We start from the raw sequence: 25,053 nt of genomic DNA on the forward strand, positions 1-25,053 counted from the left end.
TGCCAAGTGTTTTCCTTGCTTGCGGATAACTGCTTTGAGACTGTTTCACATTTTTCCTTCAGCAGTGTAGGGAGGAATTGTTGCTTGCAGAAGTTGAAACTGAAGTGTCTAGTAGCTATGCTCTAACCAAGTGTAAGGTACTGTCTAATGTGAAATAATCTGAAAAATAAAGTCCATCATGTGTTATGGATATGGCAAATTGGTCAAACTCCTGACTTCATTATTTCTGTGAACTTAAGTCGCCATCTGTAAAATGAAAGAAATAATGCATTCTCATCTTCCAGCAGTATTGTGAAAATAAATTAATGTCTGTGAAGGGAGGAGTCATCTAAGCCTTATTATTCCCAGTTTTGATTTATGAATAGTAAGTTCTGTGGTGTTGTCCAGGATAGGTCCTCCTTTTTATTTAGGATGTTTTGTAAAATTAAAAAAAAAAAAAAAGTGTCGTAGACATTCCCTTTTCTTTAAGAAGGTAGAAATCAAGGCAAGCTGAAATAGCAGGGAATTGTGGTATGAGTGACAAATAAATTCTTTGGAAGCAAGTGAAGCCACTTGCTGCGTACGTTTCTGGTCAGTGATTCCTCAGAACTTCACCAGGTTGTCAAAAAATTTTCACACAGCAACAGAAGCAAGTTTCTTCACTTGCTATGAGAATTTGCTCTTCCCAGTAGCAAGAATGATCACAGAAAGTTGAAGTCCACTTTTTGCCTTGAGTGCTACTTAAAACATTTCAGCAGGAGCATTAAGGACTAAACTAGCTTGAAAGGAATGTTCAGCAAATGAATATATCGCTTGATCATGATCAAGGAAGTATAAATAAAATCAGAGTTGTAAGATACCCTAAAAATCTTATTTGTTTTGTCTTGTTTTGGTTTTACTTTCAGAAGCAAATCAGTGCCAGTGTGTTGATTTCATTCTGACAGGTAGATTTTGCAGTTTTAGTTAAAAGTGTGTGAGGTGAGAAATGTCCAACGGTACTGCAATAAGAGTTTCAGTCCTTAGTTGTTTGACATTTATTTTAAGTGTAGTTGCGAGAAAACATTACAGAAAGAAGTGCAGGTGTATTTCTGATGATGAGCTGTGACATGGAAGAGGAGCCATCTCTTGCTCAGATACAGCTGTTATTGAAGCGTGATCTATCTGTAATTTATAAACCAGTAGTACCTTTAAAATTCAAGTCAATCCATGCAACACATCTTAGAGGCATATTGGTGTGTGGTATTTTCAATCAGTAAGTAAGATTTTGTAAATGAAATTTTAGGCCAAAGTTTTTGTCTTATTCCACAGTGTGCTGCTTGTAAAACACTGCTGCATGATTTATAGGTGCCTACAGTTAGTCAAGAGTAGGAAGGTTTGTATTTTCCATGGTTTCTGTACTGTTTTTTTTCCTTATCAAGTAACAAACTCCACCTGGTCTATGTAAGGTACAACGACAGCTGAAAATGTCTGACTGACTAGATAACTGAGGGACTTAGATGACCTCCAGATGTCCCTTAACCTCAACTATTCTTTAATTCTATGAGCAATGAAGTCCTTGTGCTCTTTGGTAAGCGTGTGTTTAGTTTGAAAAAAAAAAAAAAAGGGTGTGTGTGGGGGGGTGTGTGTGTAAAAAAGCACCTTACTAAAATTCAATCAGAAAACTACAGATTCAGTCATGCTCTTTAATAGAGCGTATTTGTTAGAAAGAGATTGACAAATCTAGGTGCTACTATTAGCACGGAAAATAAATTGAAGAGTATTGTGAAATATATGGAACTTGACACTTGAAACCAAGCACCGGTAAACTCAGGCCCTTAAAACAGTGATTTGAAGGTGTTCTGGGTAGGAGCCCAAAGTCCTATATAGGCAAGTGCAACAAAACTCCCACAAAGAGTCTTGTTTGTTTTCTGCATAGGAAAGAGTTGTAAGTCCTCTGATTTTTTGCTCTTCCTAGTAGAAATTCCTAGACTATGAGATACGTCCTTTATTTTGGTAGCAAGTAGTGGTGAGTTCCAGCTGAAGTATTGGAAAATCTTTCTTGCTGCCTGAGTGTCAGCTGTTTTTTAGGGACTTCATCCTAGTCCTGTATAGTGTAGTCTGGCATGTGATGAGTAGGTATTTCAGAGTATATTAAAAGCTGTTCTGGAGATTATGAGTAGTCACTGCCCATTCCTATTTCACTGTTCAAAGACACCTTTATAAAACGGGGTTCAAATATTTTATTTTTCTTATTACAGAAAAATCTGTGTGGTCCTTATATGTTTGTATCTCAAGTATCTAAACATTTAAAATTAAAATGTAGAAATACTCTCTGATAGGACAGCAAGTCTAGTAGTCCATTCCATACATTAGCTAGGATCTGAGGAGGCTATGAAATACACATATGCAAGTTATCTCATGGCATATATTTCTGAAAGGTGTGTTTATGTTAGGCTGTTGTTTCGTTTTCTTCTAAAATCTGGTAGGGGGAATCGCTGCAGGGGAGGGGTAAGGCACTTTTTCTGAGGTTGCACCATAGGTATAGTGAAGAAAGGAGTAGAAATGATCTTAGTGTTGCATGTTCTAGCCACAAAGTCATCTCAAGTATTGTGCAGATCTTAAAGGAAAATTGTAATAAAAAAGAATTCCTCACTTCTGGACCAAAAGTGTTGTGTCATATTTTAATTGTCAAATGCTGTAAACTCTGCCAAATTTGTGACTCATGTCCATGCTGGGTACTGCATTTGCACTTAATACCACAACAGGCTGTTACCTTAGTCACTGTTAGTTTGAGACTGTGTTGGACCTCAGTTCTTTCATCATAACTCTGACACTGGAATCTGCATGAACTGAACTGTTGCAATCATGTGAAAAGAGCTTGTGAATATTTTCCATATAAAAATGTACTTGTCACCTTTCATCTGTAAAAGCCACTGCATGTATCATTCAGACACTGTTCTCTCCAGCATACTAAATTGGTGTGCTACCTAAAGCCAGTAGTATTTACTAATTTGTTTGCTGGTTACTGCTAGAGAATTGAATTGCAAGTACAATGAGACACCATGGAGTGCAGGGCAAAAAGTGCCTGGTAGATTGTTCTGTTCATTGTATTTGATGGTATTTTAGTGTACACCACATCAAGGAAGTAGTGATGGTAAAAATTTAGTCTTAAATAGGATAACATACAGAAATAGCCTCCTATTTCATGTTTTCTTATACAAAATGTGTTTTCCTTTAAGCTTGTAAAGGACAATATGCTTCTAGCCTGCAGCAGGAGGCAGGCTTGCCAGTAGGGATGTACTGCAGTTTATATTTAGTCCATTATAGCTGCATATGTCTAATGTATTATCAGCTTTTGGAAAAAAAGGCTTATTATATAGATCTCCTACCTATTCAACTTGGACTTTAGTACCCTGGGAGTTAAGTTGTTCAGTAATCCTACTTAGCAGTAACATGCATGCTGGACTCCAGCAGCACCCCTGGTTGCTAAATGATTGGGAGGAAGTGTTTTTGGGGGATTCATGTAACGCTGTTTTCATAAGACTCTGCACAAGAAACCTAAAACTATTTTTGCTCAAATGAAGCCTTTAATAGCCCTTTCATTGTCTTCCTTGTAAAGATCAAATAAATTGCTGCAATTGTTATAGAGTATCTCTGTTTATACAGTCCTCTGCAGTGAAGACCTTGGTACAAAGACTAGTATTTTTGTGGCTACAGTAACTCCGAAATTTTGGCATTTCAGAACAGTATTTTGTATAATGTTCTAATGAGATTTTTAAGTGCATGCCCTCGGTAATGTCCCATCCTTTACCATCATTTTGACATTCTCATGAGACAGCAACAGTGTTTAAGACTTCATTTCTATAAGTATGTCTGTATGAGGAGCTAATGGAAAACTGACTGCAGTAGTAAGCTTGTCATTCTCCATTAAAACTAAAAGGAGATGGGCCACAGAAATGGCAAAACTAAAGAATTTTGGTTTGTGCCCCATGTTCTGGGGCAAAAGTTCTTGTGTGTTGATCATGGAGTCTCTTGTGCTTTTGTCCATAACACAATCCATTCTTACCTGTCCTCTCAAGTTTCTCTCTCTGCTGCTTCCTCATCACAGTCACATTCTCTCATTTAGCTAATCTGAAGCTTTACTTCTCACAGGCATACTTCTGTGTGGGAAATACCAGGTAAAAATATAGATGTTCTTTTTATACATGTGGTGTTTAAATTCCCAAGCCAGAAAAGCCTAGCTCTGTACTACTGGACTTTGCTACCCTCCTACTGCATGTTGTACCTGAATGGTGTCTTTCCCTACAGTCCCAAATTCCTGGTCTTATACCTCTTAGCGTGTCCCCAGCCTCTAGCCAAAATATCCCAAATAATCTCTTGTTCCATCTTGAGCCCTTTTTTCTTATTGAACACTGTAGGTGAAAAGGTAGATGCTGATCTGGTAACACATGTTGCAGTCTGACCATGTATAGCAGTAGGTTATGCTTGGGTAACTACCTGTATAGAAGCACTGACTTCTGAAAGAAGAAAAAAAAAATTGACAATGCCGCTACATCTCCCATCACAACATTTCATTTAGCACTAATAATGCTACAGTTTGTTATCCTTTCTTGTGGAAAGAAATCACTTCTCTAATTTGTTTGCTGAAGGGTGCTTTTATTGTGAAATAAAATACTGAAGTCATTTGCACTTTTCTGATAAGAAGAAAAAAAGAACCCGGAGTGTTAAACTTAGTTAAATGAACATCTTTTTGCTTAAACTGTGCTCCTTACAGTATTTTAAAAGCCCAGTTTTCTGTGGATTTTGGTCCTTTGTACTATACCCATTCACTTTCTGTCAGTGCATTAACCTCAGCTGCCTTTGACACTCCCACCAGAATACAGATAACATTTGGCATGGCTAGGCGTGAGCTACCTACATATTTCTTAATTAGCCAGTATGTACATACGGGTTGGCCAGCTGGCTTTCTCTGAACAGAATATGTAATGTTGGCTTTTGCCTGCCTTTCCCTCAGTTCAGCTATTCTTAGATGTCTCTCTCTCATACTCATCCACCAACTTCTTTTTTCCTTTCCATAATAGACCCTTAATAGCTTTGAGAGCTAGATCATACCAGTAATTTCTAAATAAAATTAGAGGAGATGAAGTCTTGGGCGTAGGAGGTCACGATGAGGAAATCAATGTCAGTGTCTTAGTTTGAATCAGGAGCGTACCTTTAGATTGACTATCCTTATTTCTCCTCACTGTATTTCAGTTTGCTCTATGCGGTGGCTCCGGAGCTTGATTCCTCCTGTTTTAATCTGAGAGATGTGTTCAGGAATGTGCTGAATGTTCTCCAACCTTTAATGTGTGTTTAGTACATGGGATGGCACTAGAAATAGTCCAGAGCAAAACTGCTAAATGTGATTAGGGTAAATTCTGAATTTTTGTTACCAGCTGTTCCACTCTACAGATCTGCTCTTGATAATTCTGTACTTCCTGCTAAAGTAGATGGAGTCTTAGCTGTCATTTTCATAAGTTTAATTTTAGCAAAACATTCTGAAGTACTCCTGTCAAATATTTATAGCAGAAATTTTGTACAGTCGATTCACTGTTTCCCTGTCTGGAGTAAATCCCTGTTGGAAGAGAGGGGTATTTTTCTTCTTTTTTTTTTTTTTTTTCTTTTTTTTCTTTTTTTTTTTTTTTTTCCTCCACAGATGAAATAAGATATGGGAAATATAGAAGAACAGAGGTAGTTGAGAAGATTGCCTTATGCTAGATCCCCTGCTTTTTAAATGCAAACGCATTCTAGAGCTCAAGGATAAATGCAATATCTTTGGAATTAACCCATTAACTACTAATATTCTCATAAAAGTTCAGTCTTGTGCCCCATTGATTTGCTATAATAGCAGTCAGCTAACCTTCAAGATGAACTGTACAACAGGGCTACCAAAGAAAACCTTCCCTAAGCATCGTGTAACGTTTTGCTGCATGTATTATGAGGAAGACATGCAGGAATAAGAAGGTAAGCATGCATTGTAAACCAGAAAGGAAACAAGTAGTTCTCTGAGCACTAGAGCTAGTGATGCTTAATTTCTTACAGTTTGATGTCTTATGGTTGATTGGCTGTGGTAACGTTGCAGGTCTCAACAGAAACTTCACCTGTTGACTAGGGGAAAAGAAGGAAAGTGGTTTGTAACGGCCATCTTGGGTGGAGTTTTCTTAGATGCAATATGGCATGAAGCTCATATTCAAACTCCCTTGGGGAAAACGATGACTATTACTATTATTGTTGTTGTTGTTATTGTTATCATCATCATTATTATCCATCAGCCACATTCTTCCATTAAATTTGTGAGTGCTTAATATATATGAAAACTTTTCTCTGCTGTCAAATTTAAAGAAAATCCATCTACAGGCTTGAAAGTCATTGGTGAATCATACATATGCATGTAACAAACACATGGGCCTCGGTTTCTCAGGGGACTGGGCTGAAAGCAAAAACTCATATAAAGGGATTGAATGACAGTGGCAGCAGCACAGTTTGAGTACTGCATGAATTCTTGTTTTTTTACATAGGTGAAGGCATGCCCTTTCATTAGTGCTAGATGTAAGCTTATACAAATTAATACAGTAACTTGTTTGTATTAGAGATTTATTATATGCCTAATTTTCTGTAACTAGCTATATCTGAAATTCTGGTGGTTGGTTGGGGTTTTTTGTTTGGTTTTTGGGGTGGATTTTTTAATGAAATAATCCTAGCTTTTTATATCACTGCCTGTAGAACTGTCAAAATGCATACCTTTGTTACTTTAAGGAGAAAATAGAGATTTTTAGTTCCTTTAGGTGAAAAATGATTGAGAGAAAAGTTTAACAGTATTTCAAATAATAGGATGTTGATAACTGATAATGAATGTGCCGGAAAGACGTCCAAACATAAAATCAAAATATCTGATTTTGTTACATGCAGAGAAGTTCTTCAGTAAGAAGCAGATTCTTTGTTTTATTGAAAGCATGAAGTAGATGAGTTTGGTAAAGAAAAAACAGAGCTGTGCCTGTTTGTCAGATGAAAAGTGATGGTGCTGCTTGTTGTGACAGAGGAGAATAATTTGAATGTAAAGAGTTTTAACTTTTAATTTAGGGTTCTGGTGATTTGAAATATGCCATCAAGACTGCCTAATAAACCAGTAATTGCATTAGAAACAGCCCCGAATGAAACTCAAAGCAGACAGATCTAGGTTTCCCTGGAAGAACCTGCTAGTAATGTTCTACATTTTCACTTTGAACGCAAATGTTTGTTGACTGTATTCAGAGCATGAGTTGAAATGGCACTTAAATGCAGGCAAACAGAAATAAAGTTAAAATGTCGGTAAAATCACTTCTTCAGAATTTATTGTAATATATATTATGTGATCATGGGTTGAATAGTTTGCTTACACTTCTGGACCGTAGTGGTATCTTATGAAATAAAAAAATCTACCCTTTATGAAATTTTTTTTTTTTCTCAAATATTTGAAGCATTTATGTCTGTCTGAAAAGTATTTCACACAGGGATTGTGAAATAGCAACCTGGTACATAAAACACTTAATGGAAATACTGCAATGTGTCAGTACGATAGTTGGGAAGGTTCTGCTGTGATAATCCAGTATGTGATACTCACTTTTAGTGTACTTACAAAGCAGTTTTCTCTTCAAAACATAATTGACTTGGGGTCAACAATTGAATGAATTCACATTTAATTTTGATCATGTGTGTAAGAAAATGGAAACATCCTATGCTGTTGTCATTTAATTTACTTATATTTATATATTTACTTAGATTTGTGCTAACTGTATTATTTAAAAATACCTTTAATTTAAATTTATTTTGGAAATGTTTTCATCATCCTCTTACCCCTATACAATACCTTTTTTTTTGGTCTACCATTTTTAAAAATAAACTATTTCTGTTCAGTAGGACTTGAAAGGACATGCAGGGAGGCTGGGCCTTTTGTGAAGGAGGAACTCTTGTTCAGTTAATGTGGTTTAGCCCCTACTGGTGAGGCAAATAAGAAGACTGGAGCAAGCCTAAGCTAATACATTTCACTAAGCTCATGAAGTTGGGCTCCTTACTGTCAGTACCAGAAAGGTATAGGGAATGGCATGGCGAACCAGGAAAGCAAGAGAAGCAAAGCAGGAATGGAGGTAGTTTTAGGGAGTCAAGTAGCAGAAAAAAAGAAAGGAAAGAAAACAGCAGCATGTGCAGTGAGAAATACTTTGATTAAAATAACAAAGGTAACTTTCACATGTTGATCTGTTTTAAAGTAGTTGTAATCGTGATGATATATACAATGACAATTGTTGCAAATAAACTTAGGATTTGAGAGGCTAACTGAGCAAAAGCAGTTTTATGACAGAGATGTTTGCTGCTATGGTAATACTCTGGTGTAATCAGCACAGTAGTCATCTGTGAAGATACTAACTTGTCGCTTCTTTTAGGATTAAGAAATGTTTTTGTAAACTACAGGAAACTCATTCTGGAGTACTCTCCATTGCACCAATAACCTTTTTTCTTCCTGCAACTGTTACGAAAAGGAAATAAAAAGAAAAGGCAAATAACCGTGTGCTTTGATGTCCATTAAAAATCAACAATTACTTTCTGTGTCAGTAGGGCTGCATAAATCCTATTGACACTACATAAATGAAGGGAATATGCTAATGTTTCTTTTGTCTCGGGTAAGAGTAGAACAGTAGGAATTTCACAATATTGTATCTTGTATCATAGTGGAGACAAGATTGAGGTTATTGTATGTGAGACAGTTCAGAATTAAGCTCTTCCTCTTTTCATAAGCTTGTGGTTAATGTTAAAAAAAAAAAGAAACAAAACCAAAAAAACCCCCAAACCCAAAGCTCAGGTGTGGGGGAAAGGGGGAAAAAGAGCAGACCTTAGTGCAGCATTTCCTAATTTTCTGACTTCAGGATTGAGCATTCTGAACTTTCCTTCCCCTTTTGTTCTTCCCCTCCTGTTCTGGAAGAATAAGAAAGTAAGATGTTACTTTGTTGTATGCAATCTTATTTTTGTATTAATCTTAGCCAAGTATTCTCTAAGGGAATTTCCCATAGTTTAGGTCTTGTGGGGGATGGATGGGTGGGTGGTATGTAGAAATTTGCTTGAATATGCAAGTTTTATGTGTCAGCTCTAGTCTGCAAAACAGTTTTTTCTCAGTCATCTGCCAAAGAGAAAATACCAGTCTCTGTTGTCAGTTACCTGTGCCAAACCAAAACAGTGGCCCTGGTCCTATAACAGCAACAAATTTGCTACGCGATGATCCCAAAATCTTAACTGTAAAGCAACAATAGAAATGTCACACCTGAAACGACATCTAGCTGAGGCATAAGATTACTACAGTTACTGTGATCACATAAATATTTGTAATATTATACATCAATTCAAAAAGACCCATAAAATGTCACCAGCTTTGAAGTGATGTCAAATGTAGTTTTACTTTTCACGTGATCTTTCTTCTCAGGCACTCTTACAAGAAGAGTGGCTCTCATTCTGTGGAAGAGGCAAGTCGGACCTCTTCCATTATGTGAGTCTGCAATGACACTTATTTGGTGTATATTTGGTGTATCCTGGAGATGAAACACCACAGAGCTCTTAGAGCTTTATATACATATATATAGCGATGGCTTATGTAATTAATTTGCTAGACATGGGAAATTAAGGTTTCTAGTTCCTGGTCTAAGCTTTAGAAGATTTTTCTTCTAATATGTATCTCTTGTTCCAACAGAAAGGATAGCAAATCATCAAGATTTGACTTTCTTTTCATAATATTTTGGGTAGACAATATTTCAGTTTCCCAGGCTAGAAAGCTTAATTTCTCTTCATAATGTTGCTAGAAATGATCTTGTGCATCTTCCCAGTCTTATTACCTAAACAGTGAAGCGAGATACTGAACCAATGAGCCATCAAATACCTGAAAGTGTTAAGTCTGCCAAAGAGGCAAGTTAGAAGGATGAGACAGTTCAGCAACTGACTTGGTTTTCTGATGGCACTGTCCCTGGTAGTAGCAATGTTAGACCTTTTGGGTTTTCACCCCAAGGTTTGAGCTGCAGATGAGTGGGATGCTTGGAACTTGGGTGTCATTGGTCATCGTCTTTTTGGAGGTTGTATTTTGGGGTACTGTTCAGCTCTGCTACTATCTGCAGTAACAACGTTTGTCCTGAAATGACACTGCAGTGTGTATATTTATGTAATGTTGTTTGTTTGTTTGTTTTTCAGACACACCATGAACCGACTGATAGAAGATACAGCTAGCTAAACAGCTGTAAAATGCCCAAATTTGGGTCTACAAAAGCAGTTCAAGTTGAAAATTCTGACAGTGATAGCACCATGGTGGAAAAACCAACTGCAAGAAAGGTAACAAAATTACATTCACATCCATTTAATTGCAGTGAAATGAAGAGCATGTGTTCTATCACGATTTTTGTTGCTGTAATGGGAGGAAATAAATATGAATCTGTATTCTGACATCTTAAGTGCAGTGTAAGTTTTTACATGGCTTTAACTGTAAATTAAACTAGGGAACAGAATTTATGCCTTTTATTGTAACTTGCAACTTAATTCAGAAGGAAGCTGGATGCATTGGGTTTATTTGATGTAAATTAAATTAGTGCATAGTTTCCATATCTTACATCATATGAAGTCTCTATACACTCACAAGAACAACGATTCATGTTTCATTTAATTTTACAGTGTCTTACTCTCTGTAACAAACACATGAAACATTTCTGAAGGCCTGTGACAGAGCACAGATGAACGAAAAAACACAATTTTCTTATATTCCTTTGTAACACAGGGACTTATTCCCTCTGTTAGGAGGACTTGAAAGCCAAATGCTGCAGAAGGGTTAAGAGTAATTCCTGTACAAGGAAGTCCACTTTAAAAATTGTACAATCTATTTTTGAGTGTTCAAGAGTGAAGGAATATGGGAGCTCCAGTAATACTGAAGGGTGGCTTGTTGTTTATAAATGTGAAGTATCCCATCATTTTCAAACTTCTGTAGCCAAGTTGCAAATAACCCATTCTCAGTTTTGTCTGCCTAGTACACTTGTACAGTAGACAACAAGTTTATCTGTAGTACTAATGAATAACAGAAGGTAGAATAATATTCTGCATTGTGAATGATGAGTTGTATATTGCCCTAAGGAGAGAGAATCCATTTATCTTCCAAATGATGTTTGAAACTGTCTTCTCTGGAAAAGGAGCTTGTGTGTGTGTGTGCGCGCATGTGGTCGTGCTTACTGTTACTATTTTGTTGAAGTCTGTATTCTCTGTAAGACCACTTAATGAATGAACATAAGACAGGAAGAGATTAGAAAATAGGAAAAGATTAGAAGATCCAGCATCTACTTCAAACTGTTTATCTTCCGAAAACGTTTATAGAAAACTTTAGACTTTTTAGTCTCTTCCTAGTTTGCTTTATGGGTCCCAGTAAAGTGAGGCAAAGGTAGTTGTTTTTGCCAGCTGTGATGAACTACTTAGATAAGAAGAGGAAGATAGCGGAGTAAAATGGGGAAAGGAAATCGGCTTACTAGTAAAGGGATGGAAAAATGTTAGGTTTTCTTTTTTTTTGTTCTGGTCCTTTTTTGGGATATGGTCAAATTAAGTGAAGTCTCATTCAATACTGGGAAAGGGGGGAATGTCTGGGGCCTACGAGCAGCCAGAACAGGAAGGCTATTGCAGTGAAATTTAGTGGTATTAAATACTGCCTTTTTATTTATACACTTGTAAATAGGTTACATTTTGTAAAGATTTTAGGTTATTTATTTAACCAAAAAATATTTTCTGGCTTTATAAATGCATATTATCTTGACACTTCAATATTTCTGAAAAAAACTTTTGACATGGGAAAATCTCAAACACATAGTCAACAGCCGCTCATGCTAGGAAAACTGACTTACGTCAAGTTTTTCAAGCTTTATTTGTGTTTATAATTTAAAAAAAAGTTTAAAATCTATAACACAGAGGTTAAAATGAATTTTCATCTTTTGTTCACTTTCATCAAAGCAAAAATAGTGGGTTTCCTGGAATGTGCCAATTTAAGTTTTCCTTTTCCCTGTTTCTTTGCTAAAGGTATGGCTTGAAATGCTTGGAATGCATTTGTTTGGAGGTTTGAACGTGTAGAAATAGATTATCAGATTTTTATAGTGCAGATTACTTCCTTCCTTCCTAGGCTTTGACTTTTACATAAAAATTGCTCTGCAGTCTGAGTTTAAAAAAAAAAAAAAAAAATCAAAATAAAGAGTTTACTTGTGAGGCCCCTTTTCCTCCTCCATTCTCCACCTCTGACTCCCCCTCACCTCCTCTCCCTGTTGCTTGCTGCCATTGTAGAAAAATGGTGCTAGTTTCCAGAGTGGCTGTTGAATCTGCAACCACTGCCAAAGGAACTGCCTTAGCAGTGGCCCTCGTGCCCAGTTCAGTATTTGTGGGTTGTCTTGACACCTTCCTCTCTGGTAATCTCCTGCCTCTGATCTCCATAAACTGTTCCTGCTCTGCTAGCAACAGTAGCAGTTACATCTGCTAAGCCATGTAACCCCCATACCCTGCGATCTCTGCAAAGTTAGGTAATCTTCTGAAACAGAGTTGTATAGCTTTTTTGCCAGAACATTAAAGAAGAATTCATATGAATTCATATGAAGATATGAATAACTCTTTCCAGGGAACAGAGTGAACATGGTATCATTTATTTAACCACCAGGAAATACAGCAAATTTTCATTTGATACAGAAAGGAGTAAATCAATATTTTCTTTTTAATGGTCACGTAAAACCCTTTCACTTTCATGTTGGTTCAAGTGAAGGTTTGTCCTTAGCTGGTTGCTCTAACAAGGAAATGTTTGTTGTTGAGACTGATCACCAGTACAGGAATTAGAAATATGGACAAATGTCAGATTCTACCTTGCCTGGTATTTGAGATTAAGATGCCAGTGAAAGCAGGATTACTGTGAAAATTAAAGTCTAGAAGAAGATGGAAGTTTGACCAAGGATGTAGGTATGGAATCACAATGGTGGACTAATTACATTGATACTAAAAAGTAAGCTGATAAACTGCTTGCACTGTTATGTTCAGTCTTGCTCACTAACCACTTGGCACAATGTATAATGTGAGATCAGAATGATGTAGGGTTTAGTTTGTGGATTGTATGATGTAAATTGATATATAATATTGAAAATGGGAGCTCCTAAGTACAGTTGCAGAATTATTTAAGTGTTGCAGTGAATATTCCTGTATTCAGTTTTTTAGCATAATAAATACAGTTTAGTTGTTTTTGTCAGATTTTGAGAAAAACTGAATATGTGGTTAAGATGTTAAATAGTCACTTAAACAGTCACACGATCTGTTCTCTAATACATGGACAAGTAATTGTCAGAAGTGTTTAGCTGGCCCTTGAATGATCTGCAATCTTTCCCCTTGTATTAGAAAAAATAGACAAAATACTGCCGAAATGCAATCATTTGGATTCAGCCTAGAAAATTATTTAAAATTGAACAGGCAATAGGGTAAAAGTTGAGTTTGAACAACAGGAAATCATGAAGGCAAATCTGTATTACGTACACAAACATAAAACTCTGAAGTAGAGATTGACTGGGCCAAATCAACAGTGATAATTTTAAATGAAATATCTTTAGGAAGTAGTGGAAATTTCTGTAAAGCAAATAAGGATTTTTCTCAGTATGTAAATATTTGCAACCGTGAATTTAAAAACAATAGTCTTTGAAGCATTAGAGTTTCTTACGAAAAAGTTATGGATTTGTTAACCTTATGTAATTGATGTAAGGAAGTACTGATGCTACAGCTGAAAGGGATACTAAAGTAAAACTTTTGCTTTAGTGGCATTTTGATAGGGAAGTGTCGTGATTAATCTGGAAAATACCTCTTGTTCTCACACTTTTCTCAGTATCGTACAACCAATGAGTGACCGACCATTCACTGTGCCATCAGAGATGCCTGTGTCTTTCAGTAGCAAGAAAAGACCCTGGGGTGTTCTACATTCAGATAACTGCAGTGGTCCCTAGTACAAAAAATGCATTCTAACTGTGTTTTTCATGTAGCTTTGGCTTTTTTTTCTCTGTATAGTAGTACAGTCAAACCACTTCTGTACTTTGCTTCGTAAACTTGCTCTTAATTGCTACTGTGTCCACTTTGTATTTGAACTACTGGTGGAGCTTAATCTGTATGACTGTAAATGAACAGAAGACAGGTAATGTAATTATTGGTGTTCCCTTATGTGTTCATAGATGCATTGTAGGCAGAGGAGGCCTAATGTGAAATAATGTTCATACAAAACAGTGCATCTTACAAATGAACAGTAATGTTGAAGGACACTGCTCCCTAAAAAATCCTCATTGTTCTTTTCAAAATAAAAACTGTAATGGCCTAAATACATGGTGTAAGACTATTGCAGTGGTTAATATATTAAGATAAAAGGAAAAACACTTGCAGGATTTGGGTTTCTGTTGGTAGTTGATACAATGTTTAGCTCTTACTGATTGTGCACTCTGAGCTGTTGTCTGAGGAATGTAGTAAAGTTATTGACGAGACTTAATCTTTTGTATTTGTCCAGTGGAAGTTAATGCTTACTATGCTGTTCTAGCAACCAGTAAACAGCTATGTGAATCAGCTATGTGTTCAGGTCTTCTGAGAGCTTAAAAAAAATCATTAGGAATAACATTCCTGTTAATAGGGTACATGTATTTTTATTTCAGTTGCTCATCTTGGGAGCATAAAATAAATAAAAATATTGTAAGAGTATGTACAGCGGATAGACCATTTAGTGTTTGCATGAGATATTTTATAAACATAAGAACATAATGAAATTTTAATTTATCTGAATTTATACTTTAGAACTTACATGGCCAAAACTGAGGAGGTAAATGATAGCTGTGTGGTCCAAAGGAGAAACACATTTGGGGTTTGTAAGAATTAACTCTCATCTTAGAAGAGTCCAACAATAGTGCCCAAAGCCATTTTAATACTGTGCAGAACATGCTTCAGTATGTAATTATCTTTGATAGGCAGAAAAAGAATGCTTATTCTCCCAGGGCTTAGTACATCTGCTAGATTATATGGCACTGTTGTCTCCTTTTGTGTATTGTCATTGATTGTAGTGGTACCAGACAATAGAGCTGTAATGGGATATCAAGAAATTTTCCAGACTACTGTTTGTTAGCCTTCCAAGACAGTTTCTGTTGAACAGATTAAAAATGTGTTCCTCGTCATGGCACACTAGTATGGTTTTGTTGATAGAGAAAATTCTTCCTTGGTACTACATCCTCCAGTGAGGCATGCATTAAATGTTGAGAAGTGCAGATCCAGTTCATCCATTTGCCCCAGAGTAGAATAAGCTGTACTCTGTTCTTGACAGATGTTTGCCAGACCTTTTCTTGAACGCCTTGCCTGATGAAATTCCAGTCTCCTTGGGCAGTTTATTCTGATATTTAATTACATTGACTGGCATAGGGTTATATAGTTAATAGAAGGATAAATAACCTTTACTTGTCTCCTGTTGCAGTCTAAAGCCATTAAATGTTCTCTTACTGTAGTGGACATGGAAAGTCTGTAATGCCTTTTTCTATGCAGCAATAGTTTATGTATCTGAACGTTATGTCTTCAGTGTTTTATTTGATTAACAATTTTCACTTTAGACTAATGAACCTCCTCAGAAAGTCCACAGATATTCTAAGTTACAGGTTGCTTTATAAAAGATGTCAACTTTGGTTTAGGTTGTTTCTGTGGATCACACTAAACTAATACATAGACCTATTCATGCTGTATTTCAGTGACCAGGAGCAGTTGGAACAGGGAATACTCACTCTTCAAATACCTGTTCTAACCTGCAGGGCTTGCTACCTCCTCTTGCCTGCCTTTACTTGAAGTTGAATCCAGTAGGCTGTTAAGAGTTTTCTGGCTTTAATATGAGGTCTTGTGATTGTACAGTTAATTATTTTTATCGGTTTGTAGAACCTTGGTTTTATCCTGGCTTTTCCAGTTTTGTTTTGCATTTAGACTGTTTTTCAAATTCACTAGTCATTTTACTTTCCCTTTGCCAGTGCTGTTTGCTTCTCCCTCTCTCCCAGTTGTGATTGTGTCTGCTTATCTAATTGCATCTCTATTTCAGCATTGTCACTGAAAATACTAAATAGCATTGACTTTGTACAGACTTCTCAGTTTTCAGTTTCTGTGTATTCTGTGTATAGCCCGTTCTTTCATTTTCAATGCATCTTTAGTTATCTGAAAGTAAGCATTTTGAACTGTCTCTCCTCCTAATTAGATCATGACAAAATTAATATTCAGTGATTACCAAAAAAGTAGTGCATCAGTCGTAATATTTAACATAATGCATGTATACAATTTAAGAATAAGAATAAAGGTAAAGCTATCAAATTATTTAAGCAGCTTGTGTCTCTTTGTGAGCATGTGCCAATGTATTTTACTGAGTAGTGCCAAAAAAAGTGATTCTTTTTTTCTACAGAACAAGTTGAAACCAATGTTTCCTGCTTCGGAATTTTAAATTATTTTTAATTGATCCTTTCTATTGCATGGTACCTAACATAATATTCTAGAGAAAGCAATAAAATTTTAATACCACTTTATCACATTGTGGGAAATTTACATACGTACATATGAGAAATAATTGGGTAACTTGCAACAAGGGATGAGAGAGCTCTTAGTGAGATTGGGCTGAAGTAAGAAACTTGCATGTGTAGTGGAAGAGATCAGAATGGGCTTAATGGAGTTTGGATCTGCTCTTGTCAACTTACAGATGCATTTGCAAATGATAGTTGCGTTTGATTAGCTTCTTTCAAAAGTAATAGCACAGACACTATCTCTCAAGGGCTTAGGGGGTCTTAAGTGTTTTAGATTTTTAGATTTTCTTGTTCTAGCATGTAAGAAAAAGGTGGTGTGTGTGTGTCTGTGTGTGTGGTTTTGGAAGACGGTTGCTTTTGGTGTGTGGGTTTTATTCTTCATTTTGGTTTGGGGTTTTGGTGTTTGGTTGTTTTGGGTTTGTTGGGGTTTTTTTTCAGGTTTCCAAACTCAGAGTGAAGATAGGTTTTCTCTGTGGGCATCAGCCTTTTACTTTAGGAATTCTCCTGATGTAGACTGATCCCTTCTTTGTGATTTCCCTGGTACACACATTTGTTTGCTGAAGATTGTAGAGTTTGTTTGTAGGTTTTTTGTATTCGCTTCTGCCTACACTTTTGGCAACAGTTTAAACTCGGAGTGTCAGATGATACAATCAAACCTGTGTTTGTTTTTAAAAAAAGGAAAGGCGCCCTTAAGAATAGCACCTTTACTTGGAGTTATTTTCTAGTTTTCCTCTAATCAGAATAAATCTTTTAACTTCTTGCTTCAAAAGTACCAAGGAGCAGCCTTTTGTTTTTCACTAAGTGGAAAGTCAGTGTATGTGCCTCTTCTACTTCTAGAAAATGAATCCATTAGTGGTTTCATGTGATGATCTGTTAAGAATGATATAAAGCTGGGGAGTTGTGATAGCTGACGTAGCTGGATAATGTGTTTCTGCAGCATGTAATGAGCAGAAAACATTATGTCTTTACTTTGCATCTTGATTGCTAGGCCAAAATATTGGGGTTTGCAGAGAGTTCTCTCAAGCAGTCTTCTCACTAACCTGGTATCTTTTACATACTTTGACCTTCTATATTATCAGAGTAATCAAACATAAGTTAATATTGTGCCCATCCAGGTTTTTCTGTTTATCTTAAAGTATAATAATAGTAATTTCCTAACCTCATTCTTTTGCTTCTATTTTAGTAATCTTTTCATTGTCATCTCTAGAGGTCCATTTGTTAAAATAAGTTTTTATAAGCGTAAAATCCCAGATTTATGCAACTAAAAATTCCAAATAGCTTGTACCTATTTTTTCTAAATTTTATACCAGTTTAAAAAGTTTCTTTGTAGATTTTCTAAGTTCTTTGTAAATTTTGCTTTAGAAAATGAAACACTACACTATTATTCTTGTTGAAATAGAAGGGAAGTTGTTTATGGATGGATTACAGGGTGGGGGCGGAGGCAGGGGAGGATTGTTAGCATTTTTTTGACTGTTACTGTGTTACTATTAACAGTCTGAATTGCAGTGTGGGCTTTTAATGTGCTTTTAATGTGATTATTATGTTATGGTGAGGGAAGGAAATTGGGGTGGTTGCAAATTCTTGTCCAGTTTGTGTGTTCCTTTGCTTATTAATCAAGGTTCTAATAGTGAACAGCAGTTCTGCAGTGATGTATCTGGAAGTAGAAATAACACAGAGATAACTGCTTTTAAAAAGAAAGAAATGTCATTGATTATTTTTAGTAAGGTTACTTTAAAAGTTTTTGAATAAACTATGTAATACACATACTTACACACATGCACATACATTCTTGCATAGCAGTCTTTTCCATCTGTTCATATTATAAGACTATTCTGCTTTATGCAAAAATTACTTAGTATACTTTTTATTTATATTAGAGCAAGGACAAGATTGCATCCTACAGCAAAACTCCAAAAGTGGATAGGAGTGATGTGGGGAAGGAGATGAAAGAAAAGTCTTCCATGAAACGTAAACTTCCTTTTACTATTAGTCCATCCAGAAATGAAGATCGCAATTCAGACACAGGTAGAACCTTTTTATTTCCTTAACTAATTATTTGTTGGTAAAATACTTCCTAACTTAATTAATTGTATATTATGTATTTATATTGATTATTTTTTTCCCTATAAAAAAGGATACTAAGTACAAAAGTTGTTTGCTTGCTTCTGATTGTTGCGTCTCAGTCTGACAGGCTTTCATCCTATCATTAGCAAGAGCTAGCTTGCCAGCATAGTTTATCTACATTTTCCAGTTGTTCTTAACCTTATTCTTTTGCTTCTATTTTAGTAATAAATCTTTCTTTTCATTGTCATCTCTAGAGGTCCATTTGTTTAAATAAGTTAACTGATGAAAAAACATGTAAGTGCCTTGATTTGAGACACAGCTATCAGCCTTTCGTAGCCTTTTTTGGGGAGGGGGAGTGGGAAAGACTGGTAGATGTACTGTCCTCCATATAGAAGAAAAGGTTGCTAAGGTTATGGAACTAACTAAACTAGCCGTGGAGAGTGAACTTTTCTTTCAGTCTAAGTTCCTATGATCTGTTCAGGTTACCTTTTCTGGACAGGCTGGTAGTTCTTCCTAACTTACGCATATTCTATCGGAACTGATTTCAAGATTTCAAAATACCGTTCTTAACATGGCTGTTTTTAAATCAGGATGGAGGGATCTGGATGTATTCCAAGAGTACAGTTATCTCTGAGTCTAGGCAATTAGTTACCTATGTCATAGTTCAGTAATAGTTCTGCTGGTAGCAAAACAGTATCTGTGCCCTCTGGAAGGCCACCAAAAGGCATGTTCCCCAAATTTCTCAGAGGCTCAGTACTACTGTTTCTTATACAGTGCTCGTTGTACATTTGAATATTTTCATAAACAGGTAATTCCCTTAATACACTTACATTTAAATGCAAGATAGAAGTATATACCTCAGTACATGTTTAATTTTTGTCCAGGATTGATTTTGTGCAGAATATTTGGCTCCTGGATATTACACACACATTTTTGTTACTGTAAAGAGAATATCGTATGAAATCCAAATTTGAAATAGTCACATTACAAAACAATATTCTTGGCTTTAGATCTCTGTTTTCAGTGGTTTTACAGAATTCTAGAGTCTTGCACTGTTCATGATACCACTTGATTCTGAAAGGACCATGTATAAATTAGAAGTATGCTCCCAGAATCTGCCTTTTAAAATTTATTAGAACCTAACTATTTTCGTAATGGAAATTAATATGTTTAGAAGTAATATTTAGCACTTATCTAATGTTTTCTGTGTTGAAAATCTTTTGTCATCTCTCACTACCACCATCAACTTTAAATAATTCATTGTCATAGCATCTTGTAAGGGAATGTAATTTTTTGTTCTCTTGCTGTAGCATCTTGTTGCCACAAACAAGATGGATTATTCTAGGCACTTAGACATGCATAAAAAGACAATGCACACACTACAAAATCTTTTTATTACAAGTTGTGGTAGGGAGATGAAATAAACAGTTCAAGGAGGGGCAAAATACTTAATATAACAATAGAAGGCACATAGCTTTTTAGCTACTGTGTGGCAAACATCACAGTTTGTTGTCCATTTCATTACTTCTGGGTTAAGGAGGTAAGAAGGTAAGAGCAACTACCCCATTTCACAAATGAGGAACTTGATACATAAGCTTTCCAGAAACTTTAGAGGCAGTAGCTTTACTAGGATGAAAAAACAGTTCTTGTAATGCTGATTCTGTACCTCACCAATTAGAGTAGACCAGTGGGAATTAACCACTTAGATTGGTGCCAAGTTTGTCACTGGGGTGGATTAGGACTGACATCAGTGATCATGAAATGCAGTGCTGCTTCTGACACAAACTTGGCATTATATGTTGAAAAGGTTTGCCATCACTGGACTAAACTTACCTCTGACAAAAGTGTCTCCCTGCTAACTATGTACAGAGAATGGCAAATGTTGTTTGAGAAGGAAGAAGGTAAGTTTTTGGAGGTGAAAGTGTAACCGGAGACAGAGGGAAAAAGAAGAGGTGATGAAAAGCTTCTCATCAGCTAGTAGTGCTAGTGTTTAAAAAAAAAACCAACCCCCAAAACCCCAATAAATAAAATCTCAGTTTTCTTCTGATACTTTGTGAAAATCTGTAGTGGTATTCTAGGGAAATGGTCAAAGGTTGTGTATATAATTCAGAATTGAAGAGATTCTGAAAAAATATGTGGTACTACTCCATTCTTCCCACTGTTTATTACAGTTCCAGGAAGTATTTTATCCTTTCCTGACAGTTTTATTTTTAATAGCCTTCCAATTTGTTTTTGCAGAGTTCAGAATAGCAAAATGTTCTTACTGCTTTGCTAAATAGTTTCTCTGTAACAGATAAGACCATTGAGTTTGATTTTCAAATGTTTTTAAAGATTTAGGGTCTTTTAAAAATGTGTCTGGGTGAACAAAATCAAGAAATGCCATAAAAAGTAGCTCTAGGATAAAAAATTCCATTTAATTAATAGTTTAATTTAATAAATGGTTTATTTCCAAAATACATGATAGGGTTGCTAGCAAATTGTAGAAACTCCGTGATAATTGGGTTTTGTCCTGTTTAGGCAGGTAAATCACTCAAAGAATGGGAATACCTAATTTTTAGGGCTTTACATCATTAGAGCTGTGTCAGTTCTGTCTCCAGAGTATTCATTCATAAACTAAGATTTTGTCTTTTTTGCTTTATTTTTTTAAAAATGCCCACTGCAATTCCATCTCTTGCTCCTTTTTGTGGTGGTTTTTTTTTTGGTTCAGGTATTGTCTAGAAACTGTAAGTAATAATGAACATGGACAGCCAAACTGAATGTTAACTTAATTTGGAAATATTTTTTTAAATTTGATTCCTACAAAACTATATATAAAGTGAATTTTACACCCAGTTTTGCAAGACTGAAATCAAGCAGCATTTGTAGTGTCCTGTAAGAGTCTAGAACAATTCTAGCCCTCCTGTTTATCTAAATTGAGATGTAAATCAATGTTTCTGCTTAAGAAACTGCTGCAATAAATTAGTATTAAATATTTTCAGATTTAGCCTTTAGGTTACTTTCTTAATAATTTCATACTGGTTAGGACCGAGTCCAGTTGCCTAAATGTAGTCATGCAATGCCAGTTGAGATGCCTGCAGTAGCTAAGGAGTCTGCAGAGAGCTGAAAGATAATGTGAGTCACAGGAGACCTGTGGCCTTCTGAAGAGGCCAGTGGGACAACGACAGCACCTGAAATGGCACTAAGTAACCTCTGTATAATCAACAGCATCCTATTCTTAGTTTCTTTTGTTGTGCAGGGTTGTGTCTGTTACACTGTCCTGGTTTGGATGGCTATCCTAAACTGAGGGCTCTGTTATCACATCCCCCATTCTTTGACCAGAGCAACCACAAAAAGCTAATATGATATATGCATACTCCAGTCAAATTTGTTTATACTGCAAATTTTGCAGTATAGCTTTAACCCTTATTTAAGTTAATCTTATGAAGGATTCTACTATACACAAGCTTTGATTAAGACTGGTGGAATGGATGGTGGAAGGAGAAGCATTTTTCATACCTTTTTTAATAAGTTCTCTGATTTGGAGTCCCCCAATCCAAAAACATAATTTGATTGAAAGGCCATCCCTTATTTAGACTACTTAACTAGCATTATTTAAATGTTGTTAATTTATTTAATTAATCTGGTTATTTTTAAATAACCTCTGATGTGGTTATCGAAATAAGAACAACAGGCAAGTGCTGCTTTTGCAAAGGACAAGTTTGTTTGCCTTCTCCACCTTACTAGTCTGAAGAGATAAACTTGAATTTTTGATAATAATAAAACATAACTGCAGATCGGAAGAATCTTTTTATTGTGAAGATAAGCATAGGCTTTTTGTTTGTTTTGTTTTGGTTTTTTTGTAGTCTTGTTACATAGTTTATTATTCAGGAAGAACTGCAAGAGTTACAATTACACTGAGTGTGCCAACTTGTTGATCTTTCCTTGGAAATTATGTTCTCTGGATTTTCTGTTCATAGTAGCACCTCAGTTTTGTTTTCTGACCCCTTCAATTTCTGTCTTTAAAGTAGTCCAAACAGGAACAGTCATATTTCTTTTAGCATTTAATTGATATCCAGAAGAGCAAAACAACTGACCTCTTTATATTCCACGTGTACATTATAGTTACACAATTTCTATACTTGTGCTTCCCATAGTTACAGAGGTTAGTGGGGCTGTTAAAGGGACTGTGTACACACTGTTACTGGTTGTTGGTGTCGTGGTTTAAGCCCAGCCAGCAACTAAGCACCACGCAGCCACTCACTCACTTCCCCCCCACCCAGTGGGATGGGGGAGAAAATTGGGAAAAGAAGTAAAACTCGTGGGTTGAGATAAGAACGGTTTAATAGAACAGAAAAGAAGAAACTAATAATGATAACACTAATAAAATGACAACAGTAGTAATAAAAGGATTGGAATGTACAAATGATGCGCAGTGCAATTGCTCACCACCCGCCGACCGACACGCAGCCAGTCCCCGAGCGGCGATTCCCCGCCCTCACTCCCCAGTTCCTATACTAAATGGGACGTCCCATGGTATGGAATACCCCGTTCGCCGCCAGTTTGGGTCAGGTGCCCTGGCTGTGTCCCGTGCCAACTTCTTGTGCCCCTCCAGCTTTCTCACTGGCTGGGCAGGAGAAGCTGAAAAATCCTTGACTATAGTCTAAACACTACTGAGCAACACCTGAAAACATCAGTGTTATCAACATTCTTCTCATACTGAACTCAAAACATAGCACTGTACCAGCTACTAGGAAGACAGTTAACTCTATCCCAGCTGAAACCAGGACAGTTGGATTTGGACTTGCTGTTCACCTATTACAAATTTCCTTAACTGTCGTTTGGGCTAGAGGCAGGAAAGTGGAGGTGGTTTTGTGTGTGTATGTGTGTGTTGGTTTGGTTAAATAAATATGCATAAACTTGATTAATTAGGTATCAGAATAGTACCTTTATCTCTGCAGTGTACAGTATACTGTGAGGTCTCTTCATCACATTCTAATCTTTCTTTCACTAAGGCTAGGAAGCAGCAGTCAATCATGATGTGTTTCTCTTTAAAATAACTTCAGTCAGATTACCGCAATCCCACAGATCTCGGTAACTCTGTCTGTCTTGACTTCATCATCTGCAGAATTGATCATCTTGACCTGTCTTCTACAGTTGTTGGTAATAAGCATATGTCTTTTGTTGTATATCACTCAATCTTATAACTTCTTTAGAAGCATTTATTTCAAGCAGTTCATATTTTAGCTTCATATGGTCCTATTTCTTAATCCTGTTATTCCTTACAATTTGCATTGTGATAGGAGTTTTATGTGAAACCAGAATATCATGAGCTGTGAAGTTTGAATTTGGTCTTTTTGCTTTATTTCCTTTATCCACTAAGGTTGTTATTTTACCAAATGGAATATTCTGTTAGTTTGGCATGATGTATTTTGAGAAATCCACGTTACATTATTTAATAATTTATTTTCCTAAAACATTTACAAATTCTCAGTCAAGTAATTTCTAATTTATCCAAATAATAATTAAAAAAACCCCAGATAAATTATTGGTTGCCTTGGGACATAATCTGTCATGTGTAAGTTCCCCTAAAATAATCACCGGTGATTCTGATGTTTCTTGTGCCAGTACATTTAAGTACTATGAGTGAATTTCATGAAGCTTTGCTACAAATAAATGCGAAACAGTGATTTAGGTGCATTTAAGCACAACTTGGCTATTTTTAAATCCTTTTAAAAAGGTCTTGGGTTAAAAAGCTTACATTGCAAAAGGAAAATCTTAACAGGAATGTTGTCTGGGTAGATTTGGCTGCATATTATGAAGGTTATTTAATAAAGGTAATTGAACATGAAGCCGCTTGAAGAGTTTTATTTTTTTAGTAACAAGAAATTCCCTGATGTTCTGTTTCTAACTGCTGAAGAACACCAAAAAGTGACAAGAAAGTGAACGTAAAAGAAGATATTTGTATTCCATAGGCTTTGAAAACAAAATGCTCAAAATCTAAAAAACCGCCACAAACTCATTGAATTTAACAGTCAATTTTTTTACATGAAATTCCACCTAAACTTAATTTCTTAAATTGATATTATTCCTCTATTAGGGAAGTTATTACTATTCAAATCGTATAAACGTCAAGTACACAGCTGTGAAAAGTTTTCTGTTACCACAGGATAAAGAATATCTGAAAAGTCAAAGTTCCGGAACATTAAATTGGTCTTCTCCTGCTAAATGTAGTGTACTGCATGATGATATTCTTGGAGCAGTGGAAAAAAAATCTTATAATATATTCTGCAATAATCATGATGGGGATTCCCAATAATTTATAAGAATTTTTCTGTGGATTTGTGTAGCTTCTTTATCAACAGTTGCATGGTTGTTTTCCTTGGATTTAAAAAAAACCCCAAAACATAGTTTTTGACTACCTATTTTATTGATTGATTGATTT

The 25,053-nt window shown here is 35.9% G+C and overlaps 2 protein-coding genes across 5 annotated transcripts in view; one reads left to right on the top strand and one right to left on the bottom strand.

Annotated features, from left to right (window-relative positions):
- LOC138684714 (uncharacterized) overlaps positions 1–25,053 on the bottom strand; it is a 334,210-nt gene that overhangs the window by 39,450 nt on the left and 269,707 nt on the right. The window lies entirely within an intron of this gene.
- The window catches only part of ANKRD12 (ankyrin repeat domain 12), a 69,261-nt gene that overhangs the window by 9,278 nt on the left and 34,930 nt on the right, over positions 1–25,053 (top strand). For 2 of the 4 annotated variants that reach the window (XM_069779004.1, XM_069779003.1), the window contains 2 exons: positions 10,201–10,338; positions 18,446–18,593. In XM_069779004.1, the coding sequence (XP_069635105.1) occupies positions 10,252–10,338; positions 18,446–18,593 (235 nt within the window). In that variant the 5' untranslated portion in view covers positions 10,201–10,251. Of the gene's footprint in view, positions 1–5,653; positions 5,962–10,200; positions 10,339–18,445; positions 18,594–25,053 lie in introns of those variants that run through there. The other 2 variants (XM_069779005.1, XM_069779006.1) reach the window with 2 other exon arrangements.

The sequence above is a fragment of the Haliaeetus albicilla genome, chromosome 3 (assembly GCF_947461875.1).
Source record: "Haliaeetus albicilla chromosome 3, bHalAlb1.1, whole genome shotgun sequence".
NCBI lineage: Eukaryota > Metazoa > Chordata > Aves > Accipitriformes > Accipitridae > Haliaeetus > Haliaeetus albicilla.